The following is a 13,832-nucleotide window of genomic DNA, read 5'->3' as shown; positions in this document are numbered from 1 at the left end:
TTAATTCCTTTTAATTGCTTGTTCTGGTAAGAAACCCAATTTTGGAGGAATGAATGTTCTTGAAATAAGGACTCTCTTATTTCTCTAATTCTATTCCAACTTTGATTTTTTCAAGAATATCTTACCTGATTTTCCCTTTTTGACTTTTTGCCTAGAAATGCCATAGCAGCTGGAAATTGTCAGAGATTATTGCTCTGAAAATCAGAACTGTCTAGATCTTTGTAATTAGAAAGATGAGCCACAGGGGTAATGGAACTTAACTTTTAAGAACACAGTTTGTCAGGTGTTTAACATGTGTTGCATCATAACCTAGTATATGGTAGAGCAGTGTTCTTACTAACATAGTCATAGGTGATACACAAAGTACCATCAGTTATTCTAAAATCATTTCCTGAGCACACACTATATATATAAGGAACAGTGCAGGGTTCTACTGAGGTTACTTCTTCCTAAGCAGTTGGAACCATTTACACAAGCAACTTCAATCAACTACTTTTTGAGTTTCATCCAAACAACAGAGAAAAACAGATTGTAGTAGTAGCAGATGTGCACAGGCTGATGTAAAATATTGTTTTCTTGTAAAGATGAATCCATGTAGAAAACAAACACAAAGAATATGCCCCTGCAACTTGAATTACTTCTTCTGATTTTAATCCTAGTAATTTTTTGTTGTTTATTTTAACTCTAGAGTCTCAGAGAAACTGGGATATTGGATTTTACTAAACTGCTGTATCTCAGATCCTCTCTTGCTTAAGCTTGTCCAGGAATTTCATCCAATTTTTATCTGAAGGGGAGTTGAAGGCATTTCAGCAAAACAAACACCAAATCATGTGTCAGCGAAAACCTGAAATGTTTACTTTAGAAGCATTTTTGAATGTAATAAACAAAGCCTATTATAATAACAAAAGTTCAAATAGAAAGACCTTAAAATACATCGAAAAAGAGATTCCTTTATAGGTTTTCTTGAGAAGCCTAGGACCATAATAAATGCTTTCGAAGTCCACAGTCATATTGGGAACTTCAGCCAGTTTTATTCTTGAAATTTATAATCACACCCACTAGGAGAGGTGACACTAGAAGACAAACATTTGGTTGGAAAACTAATCCAGTCTTGTGTCTTACGTTCTTAGAAGGTGACACTAGAAGACAAACATTTGGTTGGAAAACTAATCCAGTCTTGTGTCTTACGTTCTTCAAATTCCAAGCACAAAATCTATTCTGAGAATAATTTGAGTTAAATGAGTGTGGGACTCCCTGCTTAGGTTTGGTTGGCCCATTTCTTTAAATCAGGACCACATTTTAAAAGTATAGGTACTAATAAAGAGCTTCATTTTGACAGGAATGGTGTTTTCCTTCTTGTTAGGTAAATATTTTATCTTCATTCTCAGTTTAATATAACTCCTGATTGGTGAGCATACTAATTCTAGGATATACCTGCCAAAATCTACTTGATCCAAAAACAGTATATGTAGGGAACGTGTATGCTTTTTGTATTTTGCTATATATTAGTATTCTCTTAGAATGCTTACTTCACCCAGTAAAATTCCAGGCATGCAGGGGCAAGAATTATGCCCATGTATTTAAGTCTTTTGTTTAGTGGTTCTCAGGCCTGACTGTGAATTTGAAACACCAATGGTCCTACACCATCCCTGTTAATTTATATTCTCAGAGATTGTGTGGCCTGGACATTTGTACTTCTAAAAGTGGTATAGGTGATTCTGATAAACAGCCATCATTAACAAGAGTATTATTGGATCTTTGAAGGGATATTTTTTTATGAAAGAGAAACTTTTGTGATAGTTTTATTATTATATGAAAATTGGTAAAAAGATGTCTCTTCGATTTCAGTAAGTTAGGGACAAAAGTGTAAGTAGGTATGTGGACATGGATGTCTTTCAAAATAAGTCATTTAACACACAGTACATTTATTAAGAGCTTTCTCTGTGCCAAGCACTTTGCTTGGTGCTAAGGACACAAAAATGACCATGACATAGTCTCTGGACTTGAAGAGCCTTTAATTGGAAAGAGAACATCTTAATAAGTTCTAAAAAGTGTTATAAGTGCTATTGGCAGTGTTCAAAAGAAGGATTGGCCAGATTGGGGGAAGGGCGGGCAATCAGAAGAGCTTCCAAGGAGATCCTCAGCTTGATGGGATAAAAGTAGTTTTTGCTATATTAGGATGGTGGGTAGGAGGGAAATGACATTGCAAATAGTTCGAATAAACACAAAAATTTGTGGGATATTTCTTCAATCAGTTTAAAGGACAGGCGCACAGGGGCCAGGATGGTGCTATCACAGAGGTGGACAAAGGCCAGTGTTTGGACAGGTTTGTATATCACTTAAAGAAATTTAACTTTATTATTTAGAAAGGGGGATCCCCTTGGGACAGGCGCACAGGGGCCAGGATGGTGCTATCACAGAGGTGGACAAAGGCCAGTGTTTAGACAGGTTTGTATATCACTTAAAGAAATTTAACTTTATTATTTAGAAAGGGGGATCCCCTTGAAGGATACTCAGTAGAGTAGTTATATTATCAGATAGAAACATCGCTCTGGCTGCAGTGTGAAGGATGGACTGAAAAAGTTCAACTTGAAGCAGCAAGGCCATTTAGACAACTATTTCAGTAATCCTGGCATGAAATGACACATTAAGGTAAGACTACTCAAGGATTTAACACTGAGATTATTATTATTTATTTATTTTTAAGAAGTTAAGTGTTTTATTATCCAGGGTTAAACATCTACTGACAAACACTGAGATTATTTAAAAAATAAATTTCCTTTTTGTAGTAATGTCCTGTACCTTTGTTTACTGGTTGAAGACTCGATTTTTATAGATAGCATAGAATAGATTTATATGGCCAGTTTAGATGCACAGGCTATTTTAGACAAGTTTCACAGCTGTTTTACATAGAATGAAAATACTGTTGTAATAAGATTTTTTTTTTAGATTGAACAGTAATGTAATTATCTTGAAGAATATAAAATGTTGACCATTTGAAGGCAGTGTCTCATAACTTAAGCTTAAAGTTATAAGCAACATAAAAGCAACCACATTAAAGAAATATAATAAAATAGGATGCCTAGATCATGCGAAACTATTTCTCTAGGCTAGTGCTGTCTAGAAGAACTATAATGTAAGCCACAAATACAAGGTATATATGTAACTTAGTTTTTTAGCAGCCACATTTGAAGATAAAAAAAACCAAACAGGTGAAATTAATTTTAATAATATATTTTATTTAAGCTGGTATATCTAAAATGTTATCTTTGCAAAATATAATGCAAAAATTATGGAGATATTTAATATTCTTATTTAAAGAGACAATATACATATTTAGTATTCTTTTTTCATACTAAGCATTCTAAATCCTGTGTGTATTTTACACTTTTAGCACATCTCAATTCAGACTAACCACATTTCAAGTGCTCCAATAGCCACATGTAGCTACTGGCTACTGTATTGGATGGTGCAGCTCTAGAAAATTTCTTAATTTCATCCCAAAGAATATATGTAACATTTCAGCAGCATTTTCAAAGATGACAATTACTCTGGATGGAAAGTCGTGAAGTCACGTGCAGTTACTTTAAATACTTGAATATATTGTTAATAAAGCTTACTGAATTTTTATAATATACTAGTAATGGTACTACACAGAAAACGGAAGTGAGAATTATTTAAATATCTGATTATTCTCCATAACTATTAGTTTTTACATTTTCAGGATGTGAAATAATCCTAAACTTTACTTAAATTTTGAAGTGGAACCTACAAGAGCATATTCTCTAGGCACAATATAAAAATAGCCTCTGAATTTTAAATATATGTGATGATTTAAAGTTGAAAGAGGAGGGTCTCAAGGAATCACAGCCAATTATTATTACTACAGATCAATGGTAGGTGGCTGTATATCCCAAATGATCTTTGTTATACTGTTTAGTTTTTTGAGCTGACATAGTTAAGAAAATTACTTTGTATATGCAAGATAGCCATAGCCCTACTTATGGCTATTAGAATGTTCAGGCATCTCATAAACTCCAGTAATTACATAGGAGTAAGTGGGAGGTTATATTTTAAATAGACAGTCATTAGATAATCCTAAACTTTTGAATGCTAACTTCTCTAAGCTCACATTCAAGTATAGGTCTTATAAACAGTGGAAGACTCTGAAGTTTTGGTCAAAAAATTAAGGTAAGAGTTGTTAAATTAGATGTATGCTTTTCAGCTTCAACAGTCAGATGCCAGCACAAAGTAGGTACAGAGTTGATGAAACCAGGGTTGGCGTTTTGGCAGGTAAAAGGAAAGAAGAATTGAGAGTTTTTGCAAGAATGACTGTGGTGATGGACAGTAGAATCCAAGCCAGATAAGAAGGGAAGCTATAAGCACAGTGAAATGGAAATGAAAAACTAATGGGGTCCAATGGAGTTGAAGGACTATAGAGTTATAGAGACAAAGTGTGAGATGCTTGAAATCAAGATTTCAGAATTGTATAGTATTTGGTGATTACAAAGTCTAGTTGTCATGTTGGGAGAGGGTGGTTGAGATGAAGTGGAGAATATAATTGCAGATAAATCAGGGAACTAAAAGGGAAAAGTGTTAGAAATTAAGTCACTAAGAATGTTATAAACAGTGGTAGATGGGAGGACAGTGAGCAAGGTGCTATAATCTTCAATGAGAAAGAAATATCCAGATGGGTTGGGCCATATATTCTAGGTCAGTGGTTCTCAACTGGGGACATTTTGTCTCCCAGGGGACATTTGACAATGTCTGGAGATGTTTTTGGTTATCACAACTAGGGCTGGAGAGTGCAGGTACTATTGACATCTAGTGAATAGGAGCCAGGGATGCTTTTAAGCACCCTACAATGCACAGGACAGCTTCCCACAACAGAGAATTATTTGGCCCAAAATGTCTACAGTGCTGAGGTTGAAAAATCCTGCTTTAGATGGATGTATCAGAATCAAGGTATGTTGGCTGAAAAACAGGCTGAGAACTATAAATCTAGTAAATTTTGTGTTATATTTTAATTGAATAGCTTTTCATGGAAAAAAGAATATGCATATTAAAAACAAATACTCATTAATTCACTAAATCAACAAACATGTTCCATTCCTACTTAATGGGGCACCAGTATTATAGGTATTTAAGATTCTTCAGTGAAAATGAATTGAAGACTTAAATGTAAGACCCAAAACTATGAAACTACTAGAAGAAAACAGAAGAAATGCTTCAGGACATTGGTCTGAGGAAAGATGTTATGGATAAGACCTCAAAAGCACAGGCAACAAAAGCAAAAAATAGATAAATGAAATGAGATTATATCATACTAAAAAGCTACTGCACAGCAAAGGAAACAATCAACAGAGTGAATAGACAACCTTTAGAATGGGAGAAAATATCTGTGAACTATTCATTTGACAAAGAATTAATATCCAGAATATGTAAAGAACTCAGCTCAATACCGAAAAACAAATAATCCAATTAAAAAATGGGCAAATGATCTGAACAGACATTTCTCAAAAGAAGATATACAAATGGCCAACAGGTATATGAAAAAATGCCCCAAATCACTAATCATCAGGGAAATGCAAAACTCAGTTAGAATGGCTATTATCAAAAAGACAAAAGAATAACAAATGCTGGCAAGAATGCAGAGAAAGGGGAACTCTTGTACAGTGTTGGAAGAAATGTAAATTAGTACAGCCATTGTGGAAAATAGTATGGAGGTTTCTCAAAAAACTAAAAACAGAACTATCATATGATACAGCAATCTCACTACTGGGTATTTATCTAAAGGAAAAGAATCAGTATGTAAAAGGGACATCTGCACTCTCATGTTTATTGCAGCACTACTCACAATAACCAAGATACAGAATCAACCTAAGTGTCCATCAACAGATGAATAGATAAAGGAAATGTGGTATATTTACACAATGGAATACTATTCAGCCATAAAAACACATGGAAATCTGTCATTTGCAGTGACATTGATGAACCCGCCAGACATTATGTTAAGTGAAACAAGCTAGACACAAAGATAAACACCATATGTTCTCACTTATGTGGAATCTAAAAAAGTTGATCTCACAGAAGTAGAGTAGAATAGTGGTTATTAGAAGCTGGGAAGGGTAGGGGTCTGGGGAGATAATGAGAGGCTGGTTTATGGATACAGAAGTACAGCTAGACAGGAGGAATAGACTCGAGTGTTCTATGGCACTATAGGGGCTATAATTAACAACAATTTATTGTATAGTTTTCAAATAGCTAGAAGAGAGGATTTTGAATGTTCCCAATACAATGAAAAGATAAATGTTTGAAGTGATGGACATGTTAATCATTACCCTGATTTGATCATTACAAATTGTATACATGTATCATAATATCACAGTATACTTCATAAATATGTACAATTATTTTATAAACTAAAAATAATAATTATTTTTTAAAAAGATAACCGATAGGGAAACTCCCAATGGGAAAAAAAGGCCACTATTGAAAAAATTTTATAGATCAAAAAAAAAAAAAAAAATACTCATCAGTGGAAACAAAAGATAAAGATCCCTGTCCTGGAATACCTTTTATTTAGGCAGGAGGAGCTAGAGAACAATAAACATAATAAATAGTAAATTAGGTAGTTTTTTAGAAAGTGGTAAATGTTAAAGAAAAAAAAGAAAAAAGTAGAGCAGATTAAGGATATTGGGAGTTCAGGGGGATGGGAAGACAAAGAAAGTTGGGTTGCAATTTTAAATATGGTGGTGCCAAAGTAGGCTTCACAGAACTGACATCTAAGTAAAGGTTTAAAAGAGGTGAAAGGATATAATGAATATCTTTTGAACTGAAAATATAGTTTGGGTTTGTATTTGGTTCATAGAAAAGGGCAGTAGTTGAATTTACTTTCTAGGAAACCGAAGGTTCTAAGCGCTTTGAGGGATACAAAGTTAGACCAGACATTGTTTCTGCCTTCAGGGAGTTTCATGATGAACTAACAATCTTGGAAATGACAGAAAAACAATGATGACAATAATTTTATCCCATACTATTTGTTCCTGTTTTGATTCTTTTTCATTTGGTGGGGAAACGACAGGTTAAAGATTATCTTCCACTCCTCCACATTTGCTCCCCAGAATATAGTTAGATAACAACCTAGATTACATAGTGAAATGAAGATGAGGGGATGACAATGGCTTTCCAGCAGAGGAGGGAGTGGGGCTCAGAGAAATGGAAGGAAAGGTTAAATTTACAAAAGGGGCTAGAATGACTTACAGTATCTCCATTAACCTTCCTTGCTGACAATCACCAATTTTCAGTATCTGAAATGAGCCTCTCATTAGCCCTCTCTGCCTCTCAGGTATGGTAACAGCACTAGGAACTATGCTGTTCGGGTTGGGGATTACCATACTCTGGTACCAGAAGAGTTTGAAGAAGAAATTGGAGTTCAGCAGATTGTGATTCACCGCGAGTATCGACCAGACAGCAGTGACTACGACATTGCCCTGGTTAGATTACAAGGACCAGAAGAGCAATGTGCCCGATTCAGTAGCCACGTTTTGCCTGCTTGTTTACCACTCTGGAGAGAGAGGCCACAGAAAACGGCCTCCCACTGTTACATAACAGGATGGGGAGACACAGGTAATATAAATAATGCAAAGGAACAAATGAGGAAAACTGGTCACCGTTTAGTACCTGGTATTATCCACACATTTTGGTGTGCGATGGGTAGTAAGATCTTACATGGGTTCAGGTGTAGTTGTTTGGAAATTCTGCAAAGTGTGAAATGAATGCATGTAATCTGGATAGTTATGGCTGGTTCCAGTTAGAACTTTGGCAAAGATTGAGATAACTTAATTGCCTGGGGTGCTCAGGGGTAGAGAATCTTCTACTATTAGTCCCCAGATTAGAAAGGGGACAGGGAAGAGATTTTAAGACCCTACTCCAAGACTTAAACTTGGCAGTCTATATTTTAAAAAGCTTTTCCAGACGATTTTAATGTAGCCCAGCAAAGGGCTCTGGTGTTTGATAATTTCTTTGCAATTGAGCCCTTTATAAAACAAACTCTTACAGAGAATTCCTAAAAATAGAACAGAAAAAAGCAGAGCTAGCTGCTGAGATTGAAGTGAAACCTACTCTAGTCTCTCCTTCATCCTTCTTCCCATTCTTCCCACCCTGCAACCCCTAAGCAAGAGTAATGTTTAGCTTATGCTCTTCTCAGGCGAATACAGCTTTCTGTATTGTCTTGCTGTAGAGTTAAATCAATGTATATCAGCTACTCTTTGCTGAAGATGGGCTTTGAAAGAACAGACTAGGTCTCACCTGGATTAGGTGCTCAATTCACAAATGACTATTGAATAAAGAAAAATTTTTGATAGGTTGATTGCTCTCCATTAAAAATAACTGCACTGATAGCTGTACTCTTGAAGACTGTCAAGCAAGTATATTTCTACAGGTGATAATTTCAATAAGGTTTTACTTAGTAAATATATACATATCTCTCTCTCTCTGTTTACTTTATCCCATACTATACTAAAGCTGGACTTCAGTTATACTTTTTCATAGCAGCAAAATGTAGAACATCTGCAGCAGAAATAGATTACTAAAACATTGGGACCTATCCTGAGATAAACTGGGGAAAAAAAGAAAAAAAAAAAAAAGAAACATTTCCTGAATGATACAACGATAAAATAAAGTCAGGGTAAAAGCCTTCTGGGTACACTGTGTTGATCCATGAGGCAAATCAAGTCTCTGAGAAGGCTAAAGTCTATTAGAATTATGACTACTTCAAAAGAGGTTCAGTCACCTTCTTTTGGACACCACATCTGAATTAATAGAAATGACCAAGGAAGTAAATTTTATAGACTGCTTTTTACTGTGACTAGTTATTCCAATTGAGTAAATAGAACCAGAGAATAATGGTGGAATCTATATTCAAGAAAAGAATATTATGGAGGACATATTTATACATTTTAGCCATCCACCAAGGGATAAATGGTTCAGCAGCAAGTAGAATACACTAACACCAGGTGGTAAACCTTAAGCCTGTTTGTATATGGGAAAGTATGTGCAATGTTTTATTTCTGAATCATCCCTTTTACAATACCACGTTTTTATTTAGGACAGTTATTGCCAACTTATGTGCTTATATATAATTGCCATTTATCTTCAAGTTCAGAGAAGTAGATGAATCAGATAAATGGCTGTTAATGCAAAACCATCAGTTTTTTAATGTATAGAATTAAAATACTAAAGCCTGCACAAATGTGCTTTCTTTAAACCTTTGTTGACAGCTAAGTCCATAAATATTACTCATTATTCCTCAAAAAATTCAGTACTGAGAAACAAATTTGTGAAGGCTAAGGGTGTGTGGTGACAACATTCAAAAAGACAGCTAATGACAATATATGCCATTTGTAGTTATCACCCATTTTAAACTATACTAATGCTGCAATAGAGATTTTATTTTCAAAACGGTGAAATGTTCATAAACTGTTAAATGTTGTGATCCTTAGCTGGAATGTGATTGACTAATTTGGGTATTTGGTCTGAGCAGGACGAGCCTATTCAAGAACACTACAACAAGCAGCCATACCCTTACTTCCTAAGAGGTTTTGTGAAGAACGTTATAAAGGTCGGTTTACAGGGAGGATGATCTGTGCTGGAAACCTCCATGAACACAAACGCGTGGACAGCTGCCAGGGAGACAGTGGAGGACCACTCATGTGCGAACGGCCTGGAGAGAGTTGGGTTGTGTTTGGGGTGACCTCCTGGGGGTATGGCTGTGGAGCCAAGGATTCTCCTGGTGTTTATACCAAAGTCTCAGCCTTTGTACCTTGGATAAAAGGTGTAACCAAACTGTAATTCTTCATGGAAACCTTAAGAGGAAACACTACTTAAAGAAACTGATGGAAAACTCTTAACCCCCATTATTAGCACTCAGCCAGAGATTATAACAGGGAGATCCATGTTTCTGCTTTGTGTTGTGATAAAAAGTATCCCCTTGCTACTTGAAAATCTGCGATGTGAATACTTTTTGTTACAAATACCTCAGTGTAATACTGATTATCCTTAATTAGCACTGTTACCTACCCAAATTTCACTGGAGAATTCTTTATCTTTCTGCCTATTTCTCAGCATTCTCGAGATTATTACTGATTTTGCAGTAAGGCTGTCTACATTTATGTGGATTGAGAACTCCTTAAAATTGAATCAATATGGTGCGCTACATTCAAAATAAGAGTCGCATTTTCTATTTATGCTCAGATCTTTTCAAAAGGCTGACAAGAAATCTTCCCACCTTATCTTTGTAGCCTTTGTCAAGTGAGGAAGTCAAAGACTAAAAAGGTAAAGGAATTCCATTATAAACTTATAGGCCAGAATAGAATCATTAAGCAACAAGGACATGTGCCTGTCACAATACATTCCTGAATGAAGGGATTTAACATATGGAAGCAAGTATCCTTAAGTACAAACACTATGGAACTAAAAAAAAAAAAGTTCTAGGTATTGTGTGTGAAATGCTAGCAAAATCTGGAAGGATATCTGGTAACTTAAAAAATGTTAGTTGGACATACAACCTAATTTATTTAACATATTACCAGATCTACTCTGATAACTTTTAACCACTTCATATGTATAACTTAGTAAGTAGAATTAGAAATGTTAACTTTTCCTTAGCATCATGATCCGTTTTCTAGACCATGATGAAAGAGTGCCACCTACTGCAACTTTCTAGTAATTGATTTATACCTATAGGTTTCCCCAAGACTAACCTGCCACTATCCAAATAAAAATACACTAGTAAAGATGCTTTCCTGCCTATACATTGGAAGTTTTAAAACTGTTTCAATTAATACATACACCAGTCATCACACTCACTGCATTAAGGAGCAATGCGCTTGACTGACAATTTATAAAAGGCCAGTAAGACTTTATACTAACCCTGGTTTTCAAATAGGGTTAACAGGCTGGTTAAGTTTTGAAAAGAAGCCTCAGGGCTGACAATGGGTATTTTTCTCCCATAGTTCTACTAGTCAAGGGAAGTTTCCCTTTGGCTATTTCTCAGAGGTAAGGGACAGCTGTTTACTATGCTTTATAAGACATTCTTGATAGTAATGCAAAATCTGCCTAAATATAAAAGGCAAACCTCTCAAGATATTTAAGTAACACTCCCAGACATGAGAATTATTGCTGATGTCACAGATCCTTCCCCAAATCCCAAGTGGTTTAGAAATAATAAGAGGTTAGCATGAACTTCAGGATAGTTGCAAATAACCCTTTTAAGTGGCTGTCATTAATAAGGGACTTTAGCTTTCCTTCCTATATCAAACTGTGTACCCCTTTTTGTAAATTCCCAGTTTTATAAAAACTGGTACAAACTTAAAGGTGCTTTATAGTTTGCTACTTTTCAGATTTGCAATGCTATGTGTCAGATATAACAGCATTAAAATTTTTCTAAAAGCCCATGATTTTGATAAAGAACCTTTTTAAGCAACATTTACATGTAGGGCTACATATGGTACACACTCGCACAAGGGCTTGGGAAAAATGTGCAATATAGGTGAGACTATTTTTACTCAAACTTTCCCACAGGCTGCCGTGGTAATTAAACTACAGTGCTGGTACAAGCAACACTTATATTCAGGTTTTAAGTAGACCAGGGATTGGCAAACCGAAAAGGCAGTAAACAGGCAGGCCTGCAGCTTGTTCTATCCTGAAGTAGAATAGATGGTTCTTAAAACATGCCTTCATTATAGCCAGTTTTGTCTAAGTGTGATTTTTAAAAGATACAAGTGTTTGGTGCATTTGTGTAAATAAAGTGCAGAACTTTTCACCTTGTAGTTGCCTTAACCTTTTGTGTGGTACAAAAAGACTCTGCTCTCTCCCTTGGGGATAACCTTGTCATTTTTATGTGCATATTTTCCCCAAATGCTACAATAACCTTAGGACAGTGCTCATTCATGCTAGTTCCAAATAAGCTCCTAACATTAAGGTATTCTGTTCATTACTGGTAACTACCTTTCCACCTATTTTTCAGTCAAGAAACACTGAGTATCCACATCAATGAAGCACTTTATTTAATCACATCAAGGAAACACCTTAAATATTAATTTAAAAATTTAGGCCTATACTGAACATAGTGCACTGATAGTTTCCAGAACAGGTGAAATACCCATTTACCCAACTAAGCTTTAAACATTTCATGATCCACTGCAGGATGCTGCATAAAGACTTCACTCATTATCACTTTGGATTTCTTGGTATCTGCAAGAGAAGAAAACCAGTGTTATAAAACTCAGACCTGTGTACTTACCTAACCGTTCTGAAATCTTAGTTACTAATTCAGTTACTTTCTATTCATGGCTATTTACTATTTTAAGTTACAAAACTCTAGCAAAATGGGCTTTCCAAAGCCTTAGTGCTAAGGGGTTTGATATTAAGTGGGAAATATGAATAAAAAAGGGAAAGTACCTTGGGATGTTTTTCATCAACCATCAGTACAATGAGTTCACCTTCCTAGAAACATTAACAATAGTTTAGAAAAATTTGCACAATAACTCGGCACCCTCCAGGTTTTTTACTGTGAAAAATGTTACTTGTGCAAGTCAGAATCTGATACCAATTAAATGGTGACAGCTTTGCCAATAAACAAGAATATGCTCTTCCATGGCTAGGAAGGGAGACTGCCACAGTTGACAGGTCCCAAAGATACATGGAGATTCACAATTCAGAACTGATCAGCCAGCTCAACTCTAAAGACATTACTCACCATCTGATCAAACTGGCCATTTTTAGAGTGCTAAGGCACTAAACATAGTAGACTCAAGATGGTCCATAGCACCGACAGCAGGACTAATGACCGTCTTCACAGGAGTCCCAGGTACACCGAACCTTTCCCAGCTGGCTCACGGCCCACATGCGCGGGGGCTCAGGTTCCAGAGCTGCACGTGGCCGTGCCGCGACTTACAGAACACGTAAGTCCGCTCTGGCTTCCGAATCTAAAGGTTTTCAAAGTCGACCCCGATCTACCACTACAAAAATTCTGAATCTCCTGCATTTTGGTTAAGCAGTAAGTTGTAACCCAATTACCACCTTGGCGCAGAAGCCGCACCACGGACTTCCACTCGACCTCGACGCTTCTCGGAAGAAAAAGGCCGAGTGCGCCTGCGCACGCATTCTTATACGGCTCATGACGCTATTCCGGGAAGCGCCGCGAAGGGCGGGCCTACGCGATTTCTCCCGCCTCTCCGTACCCCAAGCTCGGCCGGCTCTACCCCTTCCGTTGACCACCTCCTTCCCGATGCCCCATCGTTCTCTCGGCTTTTGCTCGCCCTCCACCGCCCATCACCTAGGTCTGAGGGGGTCGTTTGGCCCGGATTCAGGCGCATGCGCACACATGAGCCGAACAGTTCTCGCGGGACCGTGACATCCTGAAGCTCCCGGCTGACTGAACGGAGAAAGCTGTGTTGCTTCCTGTTGACTCTAGGGTAGTTATGTGAGAAGTCACTTTTGTTACCGGAGCACTAGATTTGACAGTTCTCTGCTTCTTAACCTTTTGGTAGGTTAATTTATATAAAACTGGCTGACTTTTTTGTCTCTCTGCTAATGAACTGTTCATGGCCTTCGTCTTCTGCTGGAATTGCTGTTCCTGAAGCGCCGGTGTCAGTGGTCTGCTCTCAGTTGGGTTTTTTTTTTTTGGTCTAATTTCTTAGAAGTATTTGCGTTCAATATGGAAAGCCTCACCAAACGATAAGCACAAAATTAGAAAAAGGAAAGGTTGTTAGACCTCATGAGCGTAGACGAGACCCTTTTGGCTGCGTCCTCTGTTGCGGTCTGACCCA

The 13,832-nt window shown here is 36.7% G+C and overlaps 1 protein-coding gene and 1 long non-coding RNA gene across 2 annotated transcripts in view; one reads left to right on the top strand and one right to left on the bottom strand.

Annotated features, from left to right (window-relative positions):
- The window catches only part of PRSS12 (protease, serine, 12 (neurotrypsin, motopsin)), an 83,601-nt gene extending 71,777 nt beyond the window's left edge, over positions 1-11,824 (top strand). The window contains exons 12-13 of the mRNA XM_008592094.1: positions 7,349-7,629; positions 9,545-11,824. Of these exons, the coding sequence (XP_008590316.1) occupies positions 7,349-7,629; positions 9,545-9,852 (589 nt within the window). The 3' untranslated portion in view covers positions 9,853-11,824. The remainder of the gene's footprint in view (positions 1-7,348; positions 7,630-9,544) is intronic.
- A 221-nt stretch (positions 11,825-12,045) lies between these two features.
- On the bottom strand, positions 12,046-13,197 carry LOC103607612. The gene is made up of 3 exons (XR_551983.1): positions 12,761-13,197; positions 12,463-12,507; positions 12,046-12,255 (listed from the first exon to the last, which is right to left on the bottom strand). It is a non-coding gene; the product is annotated as an uncharacterized LOC103607612 (long non-coding RNA).
- Between the last annotated feature and the right edge of the window lie 635 nt (positions 13,198-13,832).

The sequence above is a fragment of the Galeopterus variegatus genome, unplaced genomic scaffold, assembly GCF_000696425.1.
Source record: "Galeopterus variegatus unplaced genomic scaffold, G_variegatus-3.0.2 Scaffold152, whole genome shotgun sequence".
Classification (NCBI taxonomy): Eukaryota; Metazoa; Chordata; class Mammalia; order Dermoptera; family Cynocephalidae; genus Galeopterus; species Galeopterus variegatus.
The sequence above is the reverse complement of the archived record's forward strand: the minus strand, read 5'-3'. Positions and strand labels throughout refer to the sequence as shown.